The 23,049-nt window shown below is 36.4% G+C and overlaps 1 protein-coding gene and 1 long non-coding RNA gene across 2 annotated transcripts in view; both read left to right on the top strand.

The window, feature by feature from the left end:
- The window catches only part of LOC306655084, a 48,151-nt gene that overhangs the window by 10,312 nt on the left and 14,790 nt on the right, over positions 1-23,049 (top strand). The gene's annotated exons all lie outside the window — the stretch shown is intronic.
- Positions 7,962-8,609, top strand: LOC306653475 (putative ribosome biogenesis protein RLP24). Its single transcript, XM_079126498.1, has one exon. The coding sequence runs from the start codon at positions 8,010-8,012 to the stop codon at positions 8,499-8,501; it is 492 nt and encodes a 163-aa protein (XP_078982624.1). The 5' UTR covers positions 7,962-8,009; the 3' UTR covers positions 8,502-8,609.

Below are 23,049 nucleotides of genomic sequence, written 5' to 3'. Positions count from 1 at the left end.
TGAAGCAGGAGGATAACAAGTTCAAAGCTAACCTCAGTAACTTAGAGAGGCCTTGTGCAACTCAGCAAGATTCTATCTCTAAATAAAATATAAAAATGTGCTGGGGATGTGGCTCAGTGGTTAAGTGCCCCTGAGTTCAATCTCTAGCACACACAATTTTTTTTTTTTAAATGTGCATATGAATCATTTGGAAATCTCGGTAATAGCAACTTTTGATTGAGAATGTCTTGGCTTCTGAGATTCAGTGTGTCTGATGAGATCTCAGGTGATGGCAATGATTCAGGTCTGTGGACCACATATCTCAACACCATACAGCAACTGTGCTCCTGAAACAACAGGTAACTAAGGTTTACTAGAAACCTTTTTATTGTCTACTTAAATACACATGGTTTAGTTTTGTAATTTTCTTTGTTAAACAAGGAGTGGGGAGTTAGTCTGCATTTTGATCAGTGTTTTACTATAAGACTTTTTGAACATGAAGAAATATTGAGAAATGTTTATAGTGAACCCACTACCTAGACTCCACCATTAACATTGCACTATTCTTACTTTTCACGTTTCCATCCACATATTATTTTATACCCAGCCTCAATCCATATTATATCTTGATGCATTTCAAATTGAGTTGCACATGGCTGTGCACTCCTTCCAAAATACCTTTCTAAGCTTCATTTTTAAAAAGTGACTCTCTCTGGTTGGTGATCACAGTGTAGAGGCTATTTAGGAGGTCTGTCACTTCTACCCACACTCTTGCTCTTGGCCTTTTCCTTCCAAAGTACACTGAAGTTACTGCTCTTGGAAATGTTCGACATATTCTACTGAGGGCATCCCACTGTGATTTTAAGCTCAACCCAAATTTGATTTTTGGAATATCTTGAATTATTCTGCAAAGAATAAGATGAAATAAAACAATAATAATCTTTATGTTTTGGCTTCTGGCATTTTTGATGAACTTTAATGAAGTCGATGAAGTTTGCAATTTTCCTTTTAAACTAAGAGTTTTTTGAGGGCAAGAACCATTTCTTAATCATCATTGTCTCCTCAGTGCCCAATACAGCCTCATGGCCTCTGGTACATAATAAAAGCTCAGTGATTGCTGTAAGGATGAGTGAGTGAATGAAGGAACATCCATAAAATAATAGCAATTATTTTCTCTTGATTATTGGTCCTTGTCTCTTGCAGACCCATTCCTACCTACACAGAATTTTTCAGCCTCCAAATGATTCACATTTGGGGCTGGATCATTCTTCGTTGTGGTAGGCTGGTCTGTGCATTGTAGGCTGTTTAGTGGGATATCTGGTTTCTCTGAGATGTCAGTAGCTCCCCTTATCCAATTCTTAACAATCAAAAATGTCTCTAGACATTGTCAAATATTTCGCAGGAGACAAAAATTGCCTATTTGAGAATCACTGAGCTACAGGTATTGAAGCTCCATAGCTTGAAACCAGATCTTCTTGACTTGAGCTGGTAAGAAAAAAGTCTGGATATATATTAAAGTCAGAAGGAGACTTTCATTCCTTAGGAGTTATTTATTTATTTATTTATTTGGTACCAAGGATTGAACCTAGGGGCACATAACCACTGAGCAACATCCCCACCCCTTTTATGTATTTTATTTTGAGACAGCATCTTGCTGAGTTCTTAGGGCCTCACTAAATTGCCGAGGCTGGCTTTGAACTTGCGATCCTCCTGCCTTGGCTTCCCAAACAACTGGGATTACAGATGTGTGCCACCATGCCTGACTCCTTAGGATTTATGATAGAATTGTGAAAGGGTCTGTGACTCAACATGCCTTGAATGAATCCTGAGTGCCTACCCTCTTGAGCATTTGATCCCAGGCCCCATTGTGGGTACCCTATTTCTGTGGCTGGTTTTCTGATTTGCACTCTATCCTCTTCTGGATTTCAAGCATAGTCCTGATTCATGCACCTCTCCTAGAGGAGTTGATTCCTTATCAGCTTCTTCCCTGTGGGTAGGAACCTGTTCAGCACAACAGGTATTGTTGCCTGCATTGCTACTTAAATCTGGAGGTTCTCACCTCCTTTGGCCTCTGACTATGCTACCTGCTGGGCTATGTGTTCTTGCTGCCTAATGATTCCTGCTGGGGTTCCCTACCTGCAAACAGAGCCTAGATATTGACGCTGCCTTGAATGTGACTCAGTTTTCTAGATCCCTTGGGATAACATAATTGGCAGCACTAGCCACCTTCTGCTTAGTTTCTACTGCTCCAGGACCATCAATTCTGCCCTCTTACCTATTCCTGCCAACCCACTGGAAGTTGTAACTGTCAGTCTTGACAGTTTATTTCCTCTGGCCACATGCATTAGACTCTCTCCTCACCAAGGACTGAATGTTCACTGACTTCAGGGTGATCTTTTCAGTCTGCTTGACTTTTCTGGTCCTATAAATCATATTCTTCAGCCTTCAGCCTTCTTCTTTTGTCTACTGTTCCTAACCACAGAAAGCTGCTAAAGAAAGACTCATAATTAAACCCAAATGACCCACAAAAACTTATATTTCCTCCTTAGTCATTGCACATCAACTCCGTTTCTTGTTCTTCCTTCATTACCTGGTTAATTCCATCCCCTAATGGCTGTTTTAAGAACATTCCTTTCTCTATAAGCCCCAAGCCTTCTTTACCCCAGCAGAGACACTCATCTAATTTTTTTTTTTTTTAAAGCAAGATTAAGGCTGTGTTTCTACTTCACCTTAACACAACCATTTTTGTTTGTTTGTTTGTTTATATTGGATTCATCCTTTCAGGCTCAGTTAAGTGCCCTTTCTCTCCTATTGCTTAGGAAATTTTTTTTTTTTTTTTCCTTTTGGAGCCCTTTAAGCATGTTGAAGATCTGTATTTGTTTGACTTAGAATCACTTCCTTATTTTCTTGTGTGCAAAATCCAGTTACATCCTGCTTTGTCATACCCAGAGGTGACAAAATGGGACCTTCTCCTTTATGCAATCTCTCCTTTTCGTTTTGCTGTACAGGAGGAAAGGAAAAACCATGTACAGTATTTATTAACTCTGCTGATTCTAAAGCTTTTTTGCTGTTTTCCCATGATACCTCTAGTATAGTGGTGTGTATAGCACAAACTGGAATATTGAAATTACCCAACAGTCAATAAAGTAGGACATGACTCTTGCACAGCTCCATTTATCTTTCCTTTCCAAGAATAACTTGTCATGTTCATCTGATCTGATTAATTACTTCCATCCTTCATTTATCTTTTTTTCCTTTTCTTAATCTGTCATCAGTTTCCCCTGGTACTTATGATTAGAAACTCTTTAGCCTATGAAAGGACTCTTCTAATTAAATCAATTTCTACCAATTAGTTCTTAAATATGGTTCTTCAGGAATTGATAGAAACTTCATTTTTGTAACCACCCACAGGTAATTGGTGTGGGTTTGCTATTCAGTTCCTTAACTGAACCTGTCACAGAATTTCGGTTGTTTTTCTTTAATTGCTCTTGTTTGACCTATTGGACCTGGCTCAGTGTTGAAGGACCAATTTATCCTTGTTGCTGGGCGTGTCATAGATCCTTCATTATTCTAGAGGTGTTCAATAGGTCCCCATTGCCCCTGATATTCAAGACCTCCATTGTTGGATGAGAAAATGATCAGAGCACAGATTTTGATGTGCTAGCCAGAATATTTCTAATGGTTTTGGAAGGCAATATGGAAGGGCATTAAGGATACTGTACTGAAATTCAGAAAAGTGTGAGTTTCTTTTGTTGTTGTTTGTTTGTTTTTCAGTTTTAGAATTTTTTTTTTATTACAAGTGCATTATTCCAAAACACCAAAACAAAAAGCTTGAGTAACAGAATTAAATCTAAAGAAATAGGACTGTATATAATCTGCAGTTGACTCTAAATCGAAGGACACAAGTAGACTAAAAGCAAAAAGATATAAGAATGTTACACACAAAAGTCAGCAAAAGAAAGCTGGGGTGGCAAAATTATGGTATGCAAAACATTTTAAAACAAGAAGTTATATGAAATAAAATTTATTTTAAATTAAAAAAAAGACTTTGAATAGAGGAAAAGTAGAATATTACTTTTTTAAGGTAAAAGGGACTTTTCCCTAGGTTACTGCAACAAGAGTATCTTGCAATTCACCTAATACTTACAAAATATAAAAAGATAAGACAGAAAGAATTGAATAAAGAGATAGAAAGCAACACTTTACTACTATAAGAAACCAATCCCCACTTACTATTAAGAAAAATAAAGTCATACTAAATGATAGTCTCAAAACAGAAGACTTTGAAAAAATATTTTATACCAATTAGATTTATATATCAATGATCTGAATTGCAAAGGGAATATTATACTGGATAGACAAACTTGTAGGGAATAAAACAAAGGTTAATAGATATGAAAATTTTAAAATTATTTGATAAACATCATAAAATAAAATTAGAAAGTGAAAGTAGAAGGGAAGTTTGAAAATCCATAAATACATGGCAATTGGTTGGACAGTCTTGAACATGGCCTTTTTCAATAATTGAAACATAAAATTAAAAGATGTTTGGTTTTTTTGTTTCAATTTTATTTATTTCACCTCTGAATTTAATTATTTCCTGTCTTCTACTGCTTTTGGTGTTGGTTTGTTCTTCTTTTTCTAGGTCTTTGAGATATAATATTAGATTATTTATTTGTTGACTTTTTATCCTTTAAATGAATGAACTCAATTTTCCTCTTAGAACTGCCTTCATAGTGTCCCAGAGATATTAATGTGTCATGTCACTATTTTCATTTACCTCCAAGTATTTTTTTTTTAAATTTCATTCCTGATTTCTTCTGCTATCCATTGGTCATTCAGTAGTGTATCATTTTGTCTCCAGATGTGAGAATAGCTTCTAATTTTTATATTATCATTGATTTTTAATGTGATTCCATTTTGATCTCATAGAATGCAAGGTATTATCTCTATTTTTGTATTTGCTTAGAGTTACTTTGTGGCCCAAGATATAGTCTATTTTAGAGAAGGATCCATGTGCTGCTAAGAAAAAAGTGTATTCAGTCATTGATGGATAATTCCCTTAAGCAGTATGAAATGTCCTTCTTTGTTCCTTCTGATTAACTTTGGCTTGAAGTCTACTTTATCTGATAAGAGAATAGAAACACCTGCTTGTTTACAAGATTCATGTAAATGATATGTTTTTTCCTATCCTTTTACTTCAGTCTGTGGATGTCTTTGCCATTGAGATGAGTCTCTTTGAGACAGCATATTGTTGGGTCTTGTTTTTAAATCCAATCTGCAAGTCTGTTTTTTGATTGATGAGTTTTTACATTCAATGTTATTATTGAAAAATTATTTTTATTCTGTCATTTTGGTTTATATCTGGTTTTTAATTTGAATTAGTTTCTCCATTGATTGACTATTCTTCTAATGTATTTATTGAGTATGTTTTTTAGTGCAGGCTTTCTAGTTATCTATTCTTTTAACTGTTGTTTATCATGGAAGGTTTTTATTCCATAGTCAATTCTAAAGTTTAATTTTTCTGGGTATAGTATTCTTGGCTGGCATCCATTTTTTTTCCCCCAAGCTTGATATATACTATTACAAGACCTCCTAGCTTTGAGGGTCTGGATTGAGAAATCTGCTGAGATCCAGATTGGTCTCCCTATAATGTTACCTGTCATTTTTTTCTGACAGCCTTTAAAACTCTATCCTTATTCTATATGTTAAGCATTTTCATAATAATGTGCCTTGGTGTGGATTGTTGTAATTTTGTATATTTAGGGTCCTATATGCCTCCTGTATCTGATTTTTCATTTCATTCTTTAACTTTGGGAAATTTTCTTTTATTATTTCATTAAAAAGATTGTGCATTCCTTTGGTTTGTATCTCTTAGCCTTCATCTATCCAAATATATCTTAAATTTGGTCTTTTCATATTATCCCATCTTTCTTGGAAGTTCAGTTCATGGCTTCTTAACATCTTTTCTCCATGGTCAACTTTATTTTCAAGATCATATATTTTGTCTTCATTGCCTGAAACTTTGTCTTCTAAGTGGACTAGTCTATTGGTGATGCTCTCCATTGGATTTTTAATTTAGTTTATTAATTTATTCATTTCAAGGATTTCTGCTTGATTTTTTTTTCAGAATCTCTATCTCTTTATCGAAGTGATCTTTCACTTCCTGTATTCTCTCTCTGATTTAATTTCTTATACTGTCCTTTACTTTGTACATTAGTTTAACTGTATACATTCTACACTTCTTTTCTGACATTTCTTCCATCTTGGTGTTGATGGATTCTGTTATTAGAGAATCTTGGTTTCTTTGGGATGATTTGTTGCCTTGATTTTTCATGTTGTTTGTGTGTCTATCCACTTAACAGTGTGGATCTGAGGCAGTAGAGTTTCTACCCTGTAGACTTACAGTGTCTCAGAAGGTTTCTAGTACCTCACCATTTTGGGAGAGACAAATAATAACAACCAACAATGCCAGCAATATGCAGCATTAAACCAAATAGTTCCTGCTGTGACACCTACAGTGTTGTCAAAATAAACAGAAATGATATTATCAGTTATTGCCCATGATAAAGACAATAAGTTTGCAATAGGATTTACAATTTTGAATGGTGGACAGGGAGACAACAGAAGTAAGGTAGGATGTGATGAATATGAGGGAAGAGGTGAGAAGATAGATGTAGAAAATTAAAGGGAGAGTTAAAGAAATAACAATAAAGATTAGCTGTTAGCAGAAGAAAAGACAGAAGAATCAAGGGAAACAGATAAGTGAGAGAAAAAATATAGATAAAATAAATTTTTAAAAATAAAAAATAAAAGAATCCAAAACAAAACTGAAATATACTAATCAATCATCCTAGTCCTCAAAAAAAAAAAAAATGATTCATGAAAAATAACTGGTTTCAAAAATTCTAGAAATAAGGGGAAAAATATGAATATGTATAAATGTCCATGAACCATTAAGTTTGCAATTAAACAAAGAAAAGAAAAGAAAAAAAAAAGCTCTCCATGAAAAGTTAAAGAATTGTTTCTGTTGGAGTTCAAAAGATTCTCAGCTTCCCTTCTCAGCAGTGTTAGGTGATGTCATCCACAGAAAGATGCTTGCTCCACTCTCAGGGGACGTTGCTAGAGTGAAGTATCTTTAGATTAAACATTTCATGGTTCTTATGTTTCCAGTATTGCTATGAAAGGGACATTTTAGGAATTTCTCTTTCTCCCCGGTCTTTTCACTATAATGAACCTTGCCATGGATGTTTTGTGAAGTCATTTTTTTTTCTGGGAAATCTACAGGCCTTGTAGACTTGGAGGCACCTGTTAGAAATCTTATGTTATCTGTGTCTTAGAATTTTAAAGGAGTTTAGCCAAAGTTGCACACCCTGAATGAAAGTACAGGGAAGTTAGACTAAGAGAATCCAGTTTGTAGAAACTGAGACTGATTGCAGGCAGTACTGGAGAGGCAATTTTGGAGAGGAAATTGGCCGAGAACCTTCCTGAGTTGAAGAGAGTCCTTAGGTAGAAAGTACATCTCGAGTTTCAAGCCATTTAAATGAAATAAATCTACCTCAAAGGGAAACTGCAGAACATCAAAGATAAAGAGAAAATCTCAATGACTACCTGATGCCACAGCAAAACTGCCTGCAATGAAACTTAGATTGTCACTAGACTTGCCTTCTGTAATTATAGATTTTGGGAGACAATGAAGTAAACATCTTCAAAGTCCAGAGGGAGAGATAACTGACAGCCTACAGTTCTATTCCCAGATAACTAGTTATTTGAAGATGAGGATAAAGACATTTCAGGCTTACATTCCACCCAAGTACCCTTTCTAAAAGAAAAACTATATTATAAAGACAAGTGTACCCAGAGGGGACAGGAGGGATATAATAAATAACAGTTTACACAGAAAAAATGTTGGTAAATTTCAAAGGTTTGGCTATTAAAAATAATAATTCCATCTTGTTTTAAGAAATAAGAAACAGGTCACTTCCTCTCCAGCTCGCCGTTTGTTCGGTGGGTTTTCACGCGCGTTCAACATGCCTATCGAGAAGTGTTATTTCTGTTCCGGGCCCATCTACCCCGGCCACCGCATGATGTTCGTCCGCAACGATTGCAAGGTATTCAGATTTTGTAAATCCAAATGTCATAAGAACTTTAAAAAGAAGCGCAATCCTCGCAAGGGCAGGTGGACTAAAGCATTCCGGAAAGCAGCTGGTAAAGAACTTACAGTGGATAATTCATTTGAATTTGAAAAACATAGAAATGAACCTGTCAAATACCAGCGAGAACTATGGAATAAAACTATTGATGCAATGAAGAGAGTTGAAGAGATCAAACAGAAACGCCAAGCTAAGTTTATAATGAACAGATTGAAGAAAAATAAAGAGCTACAGAAAGTTCAGGATATAAAAGAAGTCAAGCAAAACATCCATCTTATCCGAGCCCCTCTTGCAGGCAAAGGAAAGCAGCTGGAAGAAAAAATGGTACAACAGTTACAAGAGGATGTAGACATGGAGGATGTTTCTTAAAAATCTCAATCTATGTAACCATTTCTATATGTACATTTGAAAATCTCCTTTGGAGACTTAGAACTTAATTCTAAATTATTGATTTTTATATATGGTCACTGAAGTGGAAGGTGAATGACACTAGGCAGCATTTATGTAATAACTAATTACAAAAATTCATGGCCAGTGATATAATAAAATTTTCATTGCCCTAAAATGTTCCCTTTATTATGTTATAGTATACAACAAGGAGCTAAGAATTTGTACGACAATCTCAAAATCACTTATTTTTATTGCAGTATTTTTTGTTTTGATTTATTAGCTTAAAGGAGCATAATGACCTAATATGATGAAGCCTAGTTATGCTGGGCTATTTTGACCTGGGTTACCTGTTGTTGGCAGGTATTTGTGGATATATTCCAGGAGAGCTGAATAATCTTTACTTGAAATGGCACTATATTATTTCTGCTTTAGAGAATACTCAGTTCTAATTTGTGATTCCTGTTAGATCAAGCTCCCTCCCTCTCCCCGCTGCCTAGCAATGATCTAGAAGCAAAGAAATCCCAGTATTTTTTAAATTTTGTTGTGTAGTTTTTCTTTTTTTAAAAAAACAGTTCCTAATTGTTACGGAAAATAGAATTTATGGGTATAACATCTGCCCATTATTTATATATAAAATAAAAACATTTTTCAGTGAGTGCCTACAAAAAAAAAAAAAAAAAGAAATAAGAAACAAAGACTAGTGAGTAACAACTTTATAGGAGTGGAACATATTCAAGTGTATCAGGTTTGTTGTCTTATTTGCTAGAAGGAAACATACAGTAACCAATTAGAACAGATTCATGTGATCCCCATCAAAATGCCAATGACATTCTTCATAGAACTAGAAAACACAGTCCTAAAATTTATTTGGAAGAATAAAAGATCCAAAATAGCTAAAGCAATTCTGAGTCAAAAAAGCAATGCTGGAAGCATCACAATATCTGAACTTTGAATTATACTACAGAGTAACAAAAACTGCATGAAACTGGCATTTAAAACAAATACGCCAATGGAACAGAATAGCAGATACAGAGATAAACTCACACAATCATGGAGAAAAGGCAGCCTATTTAGCAAATGGTGCTGGGGAAAGTGGTTTTACTCATGCGGAAGAATTCAGCTATATTCTTATATCTCACCCTACACAAAAGTCAACTGAAATGGGTCAAAGGCCTAGGAATTAGACTAGAAACTATGCAACTTCTAAAAGAAATGTAAGGTCAACACTCAACATGTTGGCACAGGCAACTTTCTTAATAGGACCTCTAAAGTCCAGGAAATAATTCCAAGGGTTAATAAATGAGATGGACTCAAATTAAAAACCTTCGACAGAGAAAAGGAAACAAGAGAACCCACAGAATGAGAGAAAAATCTTCACAAGCTACTCTCTGACAGAGGATTAATATCCAAAATATATAAAGAACTCAAAAAACTTAATACCAAATAAATAAACAAACTAATCAATAAATGGACAAACTAAATAGACACTTCTCAAAAGAAAAATAGAAATGGCCAACACATATATGAAAAAAATGTTAGCAAATAGGGAAATGCATATTGAAACTATATTGAGGTTTCATTTTTCTCCAGTTAGAATGGCAGCCATCAAGAATACAAGTGATAGACTAGGCAGGATGTCACACACCTGTAATTCCAGCAACTTGGGAGGCAGAGGCAGAAGGATCACAAGGTCAGGACCATGCTCAACAACTTAGTGAGGCCCTAAGCAACTTAGTGAGATCCTATCTCAAGCTAAAATGGACGGGGGTGTAGTTCAGTGGTAAAGCACCTCTGGGTTCAATCCCCAGTAACTCCTAGGCCCTCTCTAATTAAAAACAAAATACAAACAATAATAAATGCTGGAGTGGATGTGGAGAAAAAGAACACTTACGCTGTTAGTGGGACTGTACATTAGTGCAATCACTATGGAAATCAGTGTGGAGTTTCCTCAAAAGACCAGGAATGCAACCACTATCTGACTCAGCTATACCACTTCTTGGTATTTATCCAAAAGAATTAAAGTCATCATTCTATTGCAGCACATGCATACCCATGTTTATAGTAGAACAGTTCACAACAGGCAAGTTATGGAAGCAGCCTGGTTACCCACCAATGGATATATTATATTAAACAAAATAAGCCAAATTCAGAAAGTCAATGGTCATATGTGGAAGTTAGGGAAGAAGAAGAAAAGAAAGGTATAGAGGGGAATTTCATGAAAATTGAAGGGAGATGAGAGGAGTGGTGGAGGGGACTAGGAGGGAGGAGGGAAGGGAAAGGGGAACTACTGGGGAATGATGTTAGTCAAATTATAGTGTTATATCATGTGCATGTAATGATATGTAACAACGAATTCAACCATTGTATATAATTATAATACAACAACATAAATGGGAAAAAAAGACTTGGTGATATTATATTAGACTGAGCATGGTATCTGTATCCCTCATAATCCTATTTTTGATATTTGTGAAACAACAGCTTACATTTTGAATCATTTTAAATATAAATTATTTTGATATAATGCTATGCATTCCTCCACTGTAAAATATCGTTTGAATGATATACCTTTCTTAATACATATCAAACAGAAATTTTCCACCATGAATGACTGCATGTATTCTGCATTTATGAAGCCCTATGTGTTAAAATCTTATTTCCTGGTATACAAAAAAACTTGAAATTTAATGCTTTAACATATTCAAGATCCATGGTTCTTGGTAATGTTAAATAAGTATGCCGCTTTTTTTTTTTTTTTTTTTTTTTTGCAGTGCTGGGGATTGAACCCAGGGTCTTGTGCTTGCAAGGCAAACACTCTACCAACTGAGCTATATCCCCAGCCCTGCTGCTTGTTTTTTAAAAAGAAAAACATTGCCAAATACAGTTGTCCCTCTGTATCAATAGGGGGTTGCTTCTAGGACCTCTCCCAGATACCAAAATGCATGGATGCTCAAGTCCTTTGTATAAAATGGCATAGTATTTGCATATAACCTAGGCACCTCCTCTGAAATACTTGAAATCATCTCTATGTTATTTATGATGCCCAATACAAGGTAAATCCTATGTGAATAGCTATTATACTGCATTATTTAGAGAATGATGATCAAAAAAGTCTGTACATGTTCAGTAAGATACAGATTACTTTGAATATTTTTGATTTTGAATTGGTTGAATCCACAGATGCAGAACTCACAGATTCAGAGGGTAGACTGTGCATATGTTGAATGAAGCCAATAGAAAAATAGAAATATTACCAATGGTTTCCTCAACCACATAGAAAAATTTCATTCTCTTATCCAAATCAGGAAAGAAGACAAAAACAAGAAGAGATGGATGAAATAAGTCTCAATGTAGAAGGAGTAGTGATTGCTGAATAAATAAATATTAAATATTATTTAAATTAATTAAATATTATTTAATATTTAAATATTATTAAATTAAATATTGTATTATATTTAATTATGTGTCCTACATTATAGACTCTTGAATTAGTCTAGATTGTCTTTTCTTCCATGGGATGATGAGGGGGTCTGGAAATCATTCAAGATACCAGAATTTTGAAAGCTGATTTACTCTTATTCAATTGTTAGTTCAACCTTGAAAACTTTCTTCCTTTAATACTAGTTACAATGTAATAGACTGATTTCCAAATTTTTCATATATAAATTAGAAAATGACTCTATTCAAACCATTTTCATTTACTACTGAAAATAAGAAGAGGAAAAGCCTTTCACTCTCTTTCAAACACCTGGAATATTGTGTTTGATTCCACTTCTCAGATGGACTCCTTTAATGTAGCTCTTTATAGACAGCCCATTGGTTGGGAACACCAAAAATTACACTGAAATCATAGCGGAGTCTATGCTGGGTTGGTGCATGCAGGCCTTGGGTACTGGAGCTTTGGAGAATATTAGTCTAGCAAAGCCAAAAAGCCAGGTGGAACATATGGACTGTGAGCTTATAAAAAATAATCTCTACTACTTGCAAACATTAGTAGGAAGGCACATCCACTTAACACAGCAGGATTACCAACCTTCAAAGTTTTGGAGCAAGTAGCTTGGGTTAACTACCCTGTTTGAATCCAAAAACCTATACAGTCACTATTACTTTTCAAGAAAGACTAGTCTAGAGTTAGTTAAGGTAACCTCCATGTGCACATGCACCCAGAAAAATCAACCGTCTTTTCCCGAGATGTTCTCTTTAATTATGAAGTGTATACAAGGAGTAAGGATATTGCAAATCCCTGTTCCAGGTCATCCCTATTTTCCAAAACAAATTAAAACAAAACAAAATGGAAAACAAATTAAAATGAAACAAAGTAAAACAAAAACATACCAAGAACATCCTTGCTACCAAAGCCATTCAATTCTACAAGTGTTTACTGACAGCCTGGTTTGTCAAATGTATTGTGTGTGAACTATCATATGACATAGGAAGATGGATTTCTAAAGACTTTACAATTTAATTATAATGGGGAGCCAATAGAGGCTGGATTTGACATTATTGAAAATGGAGTGCTGTTATTTTAAAGTTCAGTTCAGTTTTGGTTCATAAAGCGAGAGGCAGAAATTAATTCTTAGGGGAAACTTCTTCACCTTGAGAGGTATTATTTTGCTTTCAGTCTTTTTTTTGTTATTATGCATTTTTTAATTATTTTTTTATTTTATTGTAAACAAATGGGATACATGTTGTTTCTCTGTTTGTACATGGCATAAAGGCATACCATTTGTGTAATCATAAATTTACATAGAGTAATGTTGTTTGATTCATTCTGTTATTTTTTCCCTTCCCCCCACCCCTCCCACCCTTCTTTTCCTTCTATACAGAGCTTCCTTCCTTCATACTTGGCCCCTCCCTAACCCTAACTCTAACCCTAACACTAACCCTTCCTTCCCCCCATTATGTGTCATCATCCACTTATTAGCAATATCATTCTTCCTTTGGCTTTTTGAGATTGGCTTATCTCACTTAGTATGATATTCTCCAATTTCATCCATTTGCCTGCAAATGCCATAATTTTATCATTCTTTATGGCTGAGTAATATTCCATTGTATATATATACCACAGTTTCTTTATCCACTCATCAATTGAAGGGCATCTAGGTTGGTTCCACAGTCTGGCTATTGTGAACTGAGCAGCTATGAACATTGATGTGGCTGTATCTCTGTAGTATGCTGATTTTAAGTCCTTTGGGTATAGGCCAAGGAGTGGGATAGCTGGGTCAAATGAAGGGTCCATTCCAAGTTTTCTAAGGAATCTCCACACTGCTTTCCAGAGTGGCTGCACTAATTTGCAGTCCCACCAGCAATGTATGAGTGTACCTTTCTCCCCACATCCTCACCAACACCTATTGTTGCTCGTATTTTTGATAATCGCCATTCTAATTGGGGTGAGATGGAATCTTAGGGTGGTTTTGATTTGCATTTCTCTTATTACTAGAGATGTTGAGCATTTTTCCATATGTTTGTTGATTGCTTGTAGATCTTCTTCTGTGAAGTGTCTATTCATTTCCTTAGCCCATTTGTCGACTGGATTATTTGAATTCTTGGAGTAGAGTTTTTTGAGTTCTTTATAGATTCTGGAGATTAGTGCTCTATCTGAAGTATGATAGGCAAAGATATTCTCCCACTCTGTAGGCTCTTTCTTCGCATTGCTCATAGTTTCCTTTGCTGAGAGAAAGCTTTTTAGTTTGAATCTATCCCAGTTATTGATTGTTGCTTTTATTTCTTGTGCTATGGGAGTCCTGTTAAGGAAGTCTGGTCCTAAGCTGACATGTTGAAGATCTGGACCTACTTTTTCTTCTATAATCTGCAGGGTCTCTGGTCTGATTCCGAGGTCCTTAATCCATTTTGAGTTTAGTTTCGTGCATGGTGAGAGATATGGGTTTAGTTTCATTCTGTTGCATATGGATTTCCAATTCTCCCAGCACCATTTGTTGAAGAGGCTATCTTTTCTCCATTGCATATTTTTGGCCCCTTTGTCTAGTATGAGAAAATTGTATTTATTTGGGTTTGTGTCCGTGTCCTCTATTCTGTACCATTGATCTACCTTTCTATTTTGGTACCAATACCATGCTGTTTTTGTTACTATTGCTTTGTAGTAGACTTGAAGATCTGGTATTGCAACACCCCCTGTTTCACTCTTCCAGCTAAGGATTGCTTTAGCTATTCTGGGTTTCTTATTCTTCCAGATGAATTTCATAATTGCTTGCTCTATTTCTGTAAGGTACGTCATTGGGATTTTAATTGGAATTGCATTGAATTTGTATAGCACTTTAGGTAGTATGGCCATTTTGACAATATTAATTCTTCCTATCCAAGAACATGGAAGATCTTTCCATCTTCTAAGGTGTTCTTTAATTTCTTTCTTTAGTGTTGTATAGTTCTCATTGTAGAGGTCTTTCACCTCTTTTGTGAGATTGATTCCTAAGTATTTTATTTTTTTTGATGCTATTGTGAATGGGATAGTTTTCCTAATTTCTCCTTCTGAAGATTCATCACTTATGTATAAAAATGCATTGGATTTATGAGCATTGATCTTGTAACCTGCTACTTTACTGAATTCACTTATGAGTTCTAAGAGTTTTCTGGTGGAATTTCCAGGTTCCTCTAAATATATAATCATGTCATCAGCGAACAGGAATAGTTTGAGTTCTTCTTTTCCAATTCGTATCCCTTTAATTTCTTTGGTTTGTCTAATTGCTCTGGCTAGAGTCTCAAGAACGATGTTGAATAGAAGTGGTGAAAGAGGGCATCCCTGCCTTGTTCCAGTTTTTAGGGGGAATGCTTTCAGTTTTTCACCATTTAGAATGATACTAGCCATGGGCTTAGCATAAATGGCCTTTACAATGTTAAGGAATGTTCCCACTATCCCTATTTTTTCTAGTGTTTTGAGCATGAAGGGGTGCTGTATTTTATCAAATGCTTTTTCTGCATCTATTGAAATAATCATGTGATTCTTGACTTTAAGTCTATTGATATGGTGAATGACATTTATTGATTTCCTGATGTTGAACCAACCTTGCATCCCTGGGATGAAACCCACTTGATCATGGTGCACTATCTTTTTAATATGTTTTTGTATGCGATTTGCTAAAATTTTGTTGAGAATTTTTGCGTCGATGTTCATTAAGGATATTGGTCTGAAATTTTCTTTCCTTGATGAGTCTCTGTCTGGTTTAGGTATCAGTGTGATTTGGCTTCATAGAATGAGTTTGGGAGGGTTCCCTCCTCTTCTATTTTATGGAATACTTTGAGAAGTATTGGAATGAGCTCTTCTTTAAAGGTTTTGTAGAACTCCGCTGAGAACCCATCTGGTCCCGGACTTTTCTTTGTTGGTAGGCTTTTGATGACTTCTTCTATTTCAGTACTTGAAATTGGTCTATTTAAATTGTGTATGTCCTCCTCGTTCAGTTTAGGCAATTCATATGTCTCTAGAAACCTGTTGATGTCTTCGAGGTTTTCTGTTTTGTTGGAGTATAGATTTTCAAAATAGCTTCTAATTATGTTTTGTATTTCAATCCTGTCTGTTGTGATATTTCCTTGTTCATTCTGAATTTTAGTGATTTGGGTTTTCTCTCGTCTTCTCTTTGTTAGTGTGGCTAAAGGTTTATCAATTTTGTTGATTTTTTCAAAGAACCAGCTATTTATTTTATCAATTTTTTGTATTGTTTCTTTTGTTTCAATTTCATTGATTTCAGCTCTGAGTTTAACTATTTCCTGTCGTCTACTACTTTTGGTGCTGTTCTGTTCTTCTTTTTCTAGGGCTTTGAGCTGTAGTGTTAGGTTGTTTATTTTTTGAGTTTTACTTCTTTTATTAAATGCGCTCCATGAAATAAATTTCTCTCTAAGTACTGCTTTCATAGTGTCCGAGAGATTTTGATATGATGTTTCTTTGTTCTCATTTACCTCTAAGAATTTTTTAATTTCCTTCCTAATATCTTCTGTTATCCATTCATCATATAATAGCATATTGTTTAATCTCCAGATGTTGGAATAGTTTCTGTGTTTTACTCTTTCATTTATTTCTAACTTCAATCCATTATGATCTGATAGAATACATGGTAGTGTCTCTACTTGCATTTGCTAACATTAGCTTTGTGGCATAATATATGGTCTATTTTAGAGAAGGATCCATGTACTGCTGAGAAGAAAGTGTATTCACTCTTGGTTGGATGGTATATTCTATAAATGTCCGTTAAGTCTAAATTATTGATTGTGTTATTGAGATCTATGGTTTCTTTGTTCAATTTTTGTCTGGAAGATCTGTCCAGTGGTGAGAGAGGTGTGTTAAAATCACCTAGTATTATTGTGTTATGGTCTATTTGGTTTCTGAAATTGAGAAGGATTTGTTTGACATACATGGATGAGCCACTGTTTGGGGCATAGATGTTTATGATTGTTATATCTTGCTGATTGATGCTTCCCTTAAGCAGTATAAAATGACTTTCTTTATCCCTTCTGACTAACTTTGGCTTGAAGTCCACATTACTGGAAATGAGGATGGATACTCCAGCTTTTTTGCTGAGTCCACGTGCATGGTATGTTTTTCCCCATCCTTTCACCTTTAGTCTATGGGTATCTTTTTCTATGAGGTGAGTCTCTTGTAGGCAACATATTGTTGGATCTTTCTTTTTAATCCAATCTGCCAGTCTATGTCTTTTGATTGATGAATTCAGGCCATTAACATTCAGGGTTATTATTGAGATATGATTTGGTTTCCCGGTCATTTGGTTCATTTTTTAAATTTTATTTATTTATTTGTTTGACACAACTTGGCTCCTCCTTTATTTGACAATTCCTTTAGGATAATTCCTCCCTTTGCTGATTTGCTTCTTTGTTTTTCATCTCTTCCTCATGGAATATTTTGCTGAGAATGTTCTGTAATGCTGGCTTCCTTTTTGTAAATTCTTTTAGCTTTTGTTTATCATGGAAGGATTTTATTTCATCGTCAAATTTGAAGGTAAGTTTTGCTGGGTATAAGATTCTTGGTTGGCATCCATTTTCTTTCAGGGCTTGAAAAATGTTGTTCCAGGCCCTTCTAGCTTTTAGGGTCTGGATTGAAAAATCTGCTGATATCCGTATTGGTTTCCCCCTGAATGTAATTTGGTTCTTTTCTCTCACAGCCTTTAAAATTCTGTCTTTATTTTGTATGTTAGGCATTTTCATTATAATGTGACTTGGTGTGGGTCTGTTGTAATTTTGTGTATTTGGAGTCCTATAAGCCTCTTGAACTTGATTTTCCATTTCATTCTTCAGATTTGGGAAATTGTCTGATATTATTTCATTGAATCAATTGAATAGATTGTTCATTCCTTTGGTTTGTTTCTCTAAACCTTCCTCAATCCCAATAATTCTTAAATTTGGCCTTTTCATGATATCCCATAGTTCTTGTGGATTGTGTTCATGATTTCTTACCATCTTCTCTGTTTGTTCAACTTTGTTTTCAAGGTTAAATATTTTGTCTTCAATGTCTGAGGTTCTGTCTTCCAGGTGTTCTATCCTACTGGATATGCTTTCTATGGCGTTCTTAATTTGGTTTATTGTTCCCTTCATGTCAAGGATTTCTGTTTTTTTTTTCAATATGTCTAACTCTTTATTGAAATGATCTTTTGCTTCCTGTATTGCTCTTTTAACTGTCGATTGGTGCGATCATTCAATGCCTGCATTTGCTCTTTCATCTCATCGTTTGCTTCCCTGATCATTTTAATTATGTACAATCTGAACTCCTTTTCTGTCATTTCTTCTGCCATGCTGTCATTGGGTTTTATTGATGTAACATCTAGATTTGTTTGCAGCATTTTCTTTCCTTGTTTTCTCATATTGTTCAGGTATCAGTGGACCACTGAGATATTGCAGATTTCCTTTATTGACTTACAGTGCCCCTGAAGATTTCTATATATATCCCCTCTTAGCCTTCAGTAGGCTGAAGTCTTGGAGGAAGTTGATAATGCAGTGCTCCACAAGGAATCTGCCTCTCTAGGAGTGGTGGCCTTCAGGTGGGGTATATTCCCTGCTAGTAGGCAGAGGTGCCTCCACTTGTTGACCAATGGTCGTCCAAAGGGGAACTAGGCTGCGGGCTGAGGCAAGGCCTGTTTGGGTCTGTGTCTCTGGTTTTACCGTCCTTGTGGGGAAACCTCACCCGGCAGGGAAGACTCACCTGGTGGGGAGGTCTCGCTGGTCAGTTCCCTCCTAGAAGTTCCCCTCAATTTATAGCTACTGCGTGGGCTGGGCTGCCTTCCTCTGCAAAGGTCCCAGGGGCCCGGCCCTACCGCCTGAGCCTGGGAGGCTCACCCTTCGCAGATGAATCTCCTTAGGCTGCCCCTCCTCAGAGAATCTGCCCGCAGGCCTGGAACCTTCGCTCCACCCCTAAGCCTGTCTCTGTGCGGCTCTTCCACCAAGAAGCCTCCTAGATCCTGGGACCCTGCTCTGCACCTAATCGCCTGGCTATGTGGCCCCTCCTCTGAGCAGCCACCTGGGGCCCCGCACAATTGCTCTGAGTCCCAGAGACCCACCACACGCCTCTTCCTCCAGACAGCCGCCCAGTATTCCAGTGCAGTCACTAGGAGTCCAAGCAACTCACTGCGTGCCTCCTCCTCCCACCGACCACCCGTAGCCCTGGGCAATCAATCACTCCGAGTCAAAATGACCCTCCCCGTTCCTCCTCCTCCTCCAGGTAACCCCCCGGGTGTTCAGGAGTGGTCGCTCTGAGTGGCTCTGAATCCACGTGACCCGCTGCATGCGTCCTCTGGGCAGCCGCCCGGAACTCTGGTGCGGCCACTGGAGACCAAGCGACCCACTGCGCTTCTCCTCCAGGCAGCCCCCCTGTGTTCAGGAGCGGTCGCTTTAAGTCCAAACAACTCACCACTCGCCTTCTCCTCTGAGCAACCGCCTGGAGCTCTAATGCAGTCACTGCGAGTCCAAACGCCCTGCCGCGCTCCTCCTCCTCCTCCTCCTCCGGGCAGGCCCCGGTGTTCAGAAGTGGTCGCTCTAAGTGCAAACAGCTCGCCGCGCAGCTTCTCCTCTGGCAACTGCCTGTAGCTCTGGTGCAGTCACTCGGAATCCAAGCGGCCACGCTCCTCCTCCTCCTCCTCAGGGCAGGCCCCGGTATTCTGAGTCCACACAGCTCTCCTCGCCATTCCTCCCCTGGGCAGCCAGCAGAGCCCCAGTGGTTGCTCCGAGTCCCAGCTCTGTGCTGAGCGGCCTCCTCTCTGATGCTCCCAGTTGTCCGAGTTCACTGCTCCAACGGGGGGAGGGGCGTCTTGCCGGCAGCTCTACTTCACAAAGTTCCCTGCCTTCCGGGACCACCGTCCCATCCGGGACGCCTCCCCAATGGAAGAGACTCACCCGGCTGCTTTGAGTTGGTCCCAAGTCTCTCAATTTCTCCTCTTTTGAATCCTGAGTCCTGGAGCAACATGAAATCCAGCCACCCTCTAGGCTGCCATCTTGAAAACCTGCTTTCAGTCTTGTATCTACCTACTGTTTAGACACCTCAGAATGCATTGGAAAAAAATGATCCTCCTTCAGACTGTGTTGTAAAACAATTTGTTAAATAAATTCAGCATATTAACACAATTGTGCATTAGCAGAATTAGAAAATTCTTCCCCCAAATTTGAATATATATTACCTTGTTGATAGAAATAGATTTTTCTTTGATTATTTGTATGTGAGGGTATTATGGAAAACTCTTCTAGCTGTTTAAAAATTGTTTCCTTTATTTTTTCTGAGCAGAGTTAGACTTTATTTTCCATCTTTCCTTATGATTGGTTGAGATAATGTGATGGGCTCTTGTCAAACACATTTAGGTGAAAGTCACATGTGTCAGTCACTTCATGCCAAGGATTTTGGGAAGCAGATGCACCTATTCCATGTTGTCCTTCTCTTTTCCTCTCATGGATGCAGCTGACAAAGAGTCCAGAATATACCAGGACCTCAAAGTGAAAGATACATAAGTTTCTGAATTGCCTCACAGAGCAAAATGCTTGCAGATCTGGAACACTACCATTAATCATTAAGTGATAGGAAAAGAAAATTTACTTTTTTGTAGTTGTTTACCTACCCTGACGAAGCACTTTTTCATAACAAACAGGGAAATTGGACTTTAACACAAAAACAGCTTCCCATTTAATATGTGAAAAGAGACAGTGAAAGGAAGTGGAGCAGATTTGATGCAGTAATACACAGAACAAACAATTGTTCTATCAGACAAGGCACTTTGATGATTACGCTATATTCTGACTAAGTTGGTTTTTAGTCTAATACATATTACTTTATAGGTCATTAGACTCCTCCTGTCTCCCCCTGCCCCTGTGCTTTTAAGATTCTTTTTTTGCCTACAGTGTCTTGATAACAGTTTTTTTTTTTTTTTCCTACTTGATATATGCTGGACTTCCTGAGTCTGAGGACTTGTATCTTTCAACAATTCATCAATTCTGGAAAATTCTCAGACTCTCTCTTTCACTTTATTACTCATCCATTCCTTTCTGTATTTCTTTTGCAACTTTAATGAGACATATGTTGGAACTTCCTGTTGTATCTTCAATATCTCTTAACCTTTTCTAATATCTGAGCTGAATTTTGAGTAGTTTCTTTTCCAGATAAGTAAAACTGTCTCTGACAGTACTCAAACCACTGTTTAATTCATCCAGAGATGCTTTGTAAAAGAATTGCTTTTATAACAGTTTTAGATTTACAGAAAAATCAAAAAGGTGTAAGAGAGCTCCCAGGTTCACTGAATGCAGGATGCCACATTAGATATGATTGTCATGCCTTCTTAGGAAACTTTTGACTCACTTATTTGATGATGACCCTGAAAATTTTGAGGAGTTCTTGTCATGTATTTTGTAAAAAATCCCTTCTATTGGAATTTGCTCTATGATTTACTTATGATTAGACTAGGGTTATGGATTTTCAGGAGGAAGATCGTAGAAGTTTCATTTTTATCTTTCTTAGCAAGGGTACATACTACCAACCATGACTTTTCCTTGTTAATGTTTACCTTGATCATGTGGTTGAGGTAATGTCTGTCAGGTTTTTCCACTGTAAAGTTACTCTCCCCACTCCTTTCCATGGTGTGTTCTTTGTAAGGAAGTCACCTTGTGCAGCCCACATGTGGGAGTTGGGAACTACATTTCACCACCTTGATGACTATGTAATGAATTATTAGCAATTTTTCTTCATGGGAGAATTGTATCCTTTCATTTATTTATTCAATCATTTGTCTGTACTAATATAGTCACATGAATATTTATTTTATATCTTGAGTTATAACCCAGTAATTAATTTTTTTTTTGGCTTAAATTCTTTCAGCTTTGGTCATTGAGAAATCTTTTAGGTTTAGTTGTTATAGTAATCCATGTCACCCTGTCTAATACCATTATAATAAATATATTTACATACATAGAACTATATACTTATAATGAAATATCAGAAATTTAGATTGTAGTATATGTATATATGGATTAGTTATTAAGTAAGTTTCACTGTTCTAAGAAATTCACAAAATGAAAAGCAAAGTGCTATTGCCCCTCATGGTATTTTGATATCCAAGTTAATAGCAAACATATTAATCCAATAGTCCAATATTCAAAAATGAAATCAAGAGAACAATTTCAATTATAGTAGCATCTGAAAGAATAAAATACTTGAGAATAAATCTAACAAAAATACTGCAAGACTAACAAAACACTGAAAACTGCAAAACGGTTGAAAGAAATAAAGGATGACCTAATAATTGGAAAGATAGCCCATGTTCACGGATTGGAAGAGTTAATATTGCTAAAATAGCAATACTACTTAAGTGATCTACAGGGTCAATGCAATTCCTTTCAAAACTCAAGAAAGCTTGAATTTCAAACAAACTGATTCTGAAATTCACATAGAAAAGTAAAGAATCTTGAATAGCCAAAATAATGTTGGGAAAGAAGAACACAGCTGCAGGTATTGTACTTTCTGATTTCAAAACTTACAAATCTACACTGATCATAATAGTATGGTACTGGTAGAAAAATAGACATATAGATCAATGGAATTGAATTGACAATTAAGAAATAACTGTCATATTCATGATCAACTAACTTTTGACTGGGTTGTCAAGACATTTTTTGGAGGTAAAGAAAAGTCTTTTCCACAAACGATGCTGGAACAACTGAATATTCATCTGCAAAAGAATATGAACATTCTAACTATATACACAAAAGATAACTCAACTTGGATCAAGGACTAAGTATGAGAAAAAAAAAGAAAGAAAGAAAAGAAAGGCCTAAATGTTAAAAAAACGAGTATAAAATTCTTAGAAGAAAACACAGGCATAAATTGAAATGACTTTGGATTTGGCAAATATTTTTTAGGTCCAAAACCAAAAACACAAACTCCAAGACAGAAAGAATAGACAAATGGGATTTTGGCAAAATTTTTAAAATTTCCATTTTAAAGGATACCATCAGGAAATAAAAATTAAGTTATCCTTTATGTCCCAGTTTTCTCTGTTAGAAAAGGAGTGGAGTGGTTTTCTTCCATTTCTGTTGT

Source organism: Sciurus vulgaris (assembly GCF_902686455.1).
Source record: "Sciurus vulgaris genome assembly, chromosome: 2".
Lineage (NCBI taxonomy): Eukaryota > Metazoa > Chordata > Mammalia > Rodentia > Sciuridae > Sciurus > Sciurus vulgaris.
This window is presented reverse-complemented; position numbering and strand designations above follow the sequence as displayed.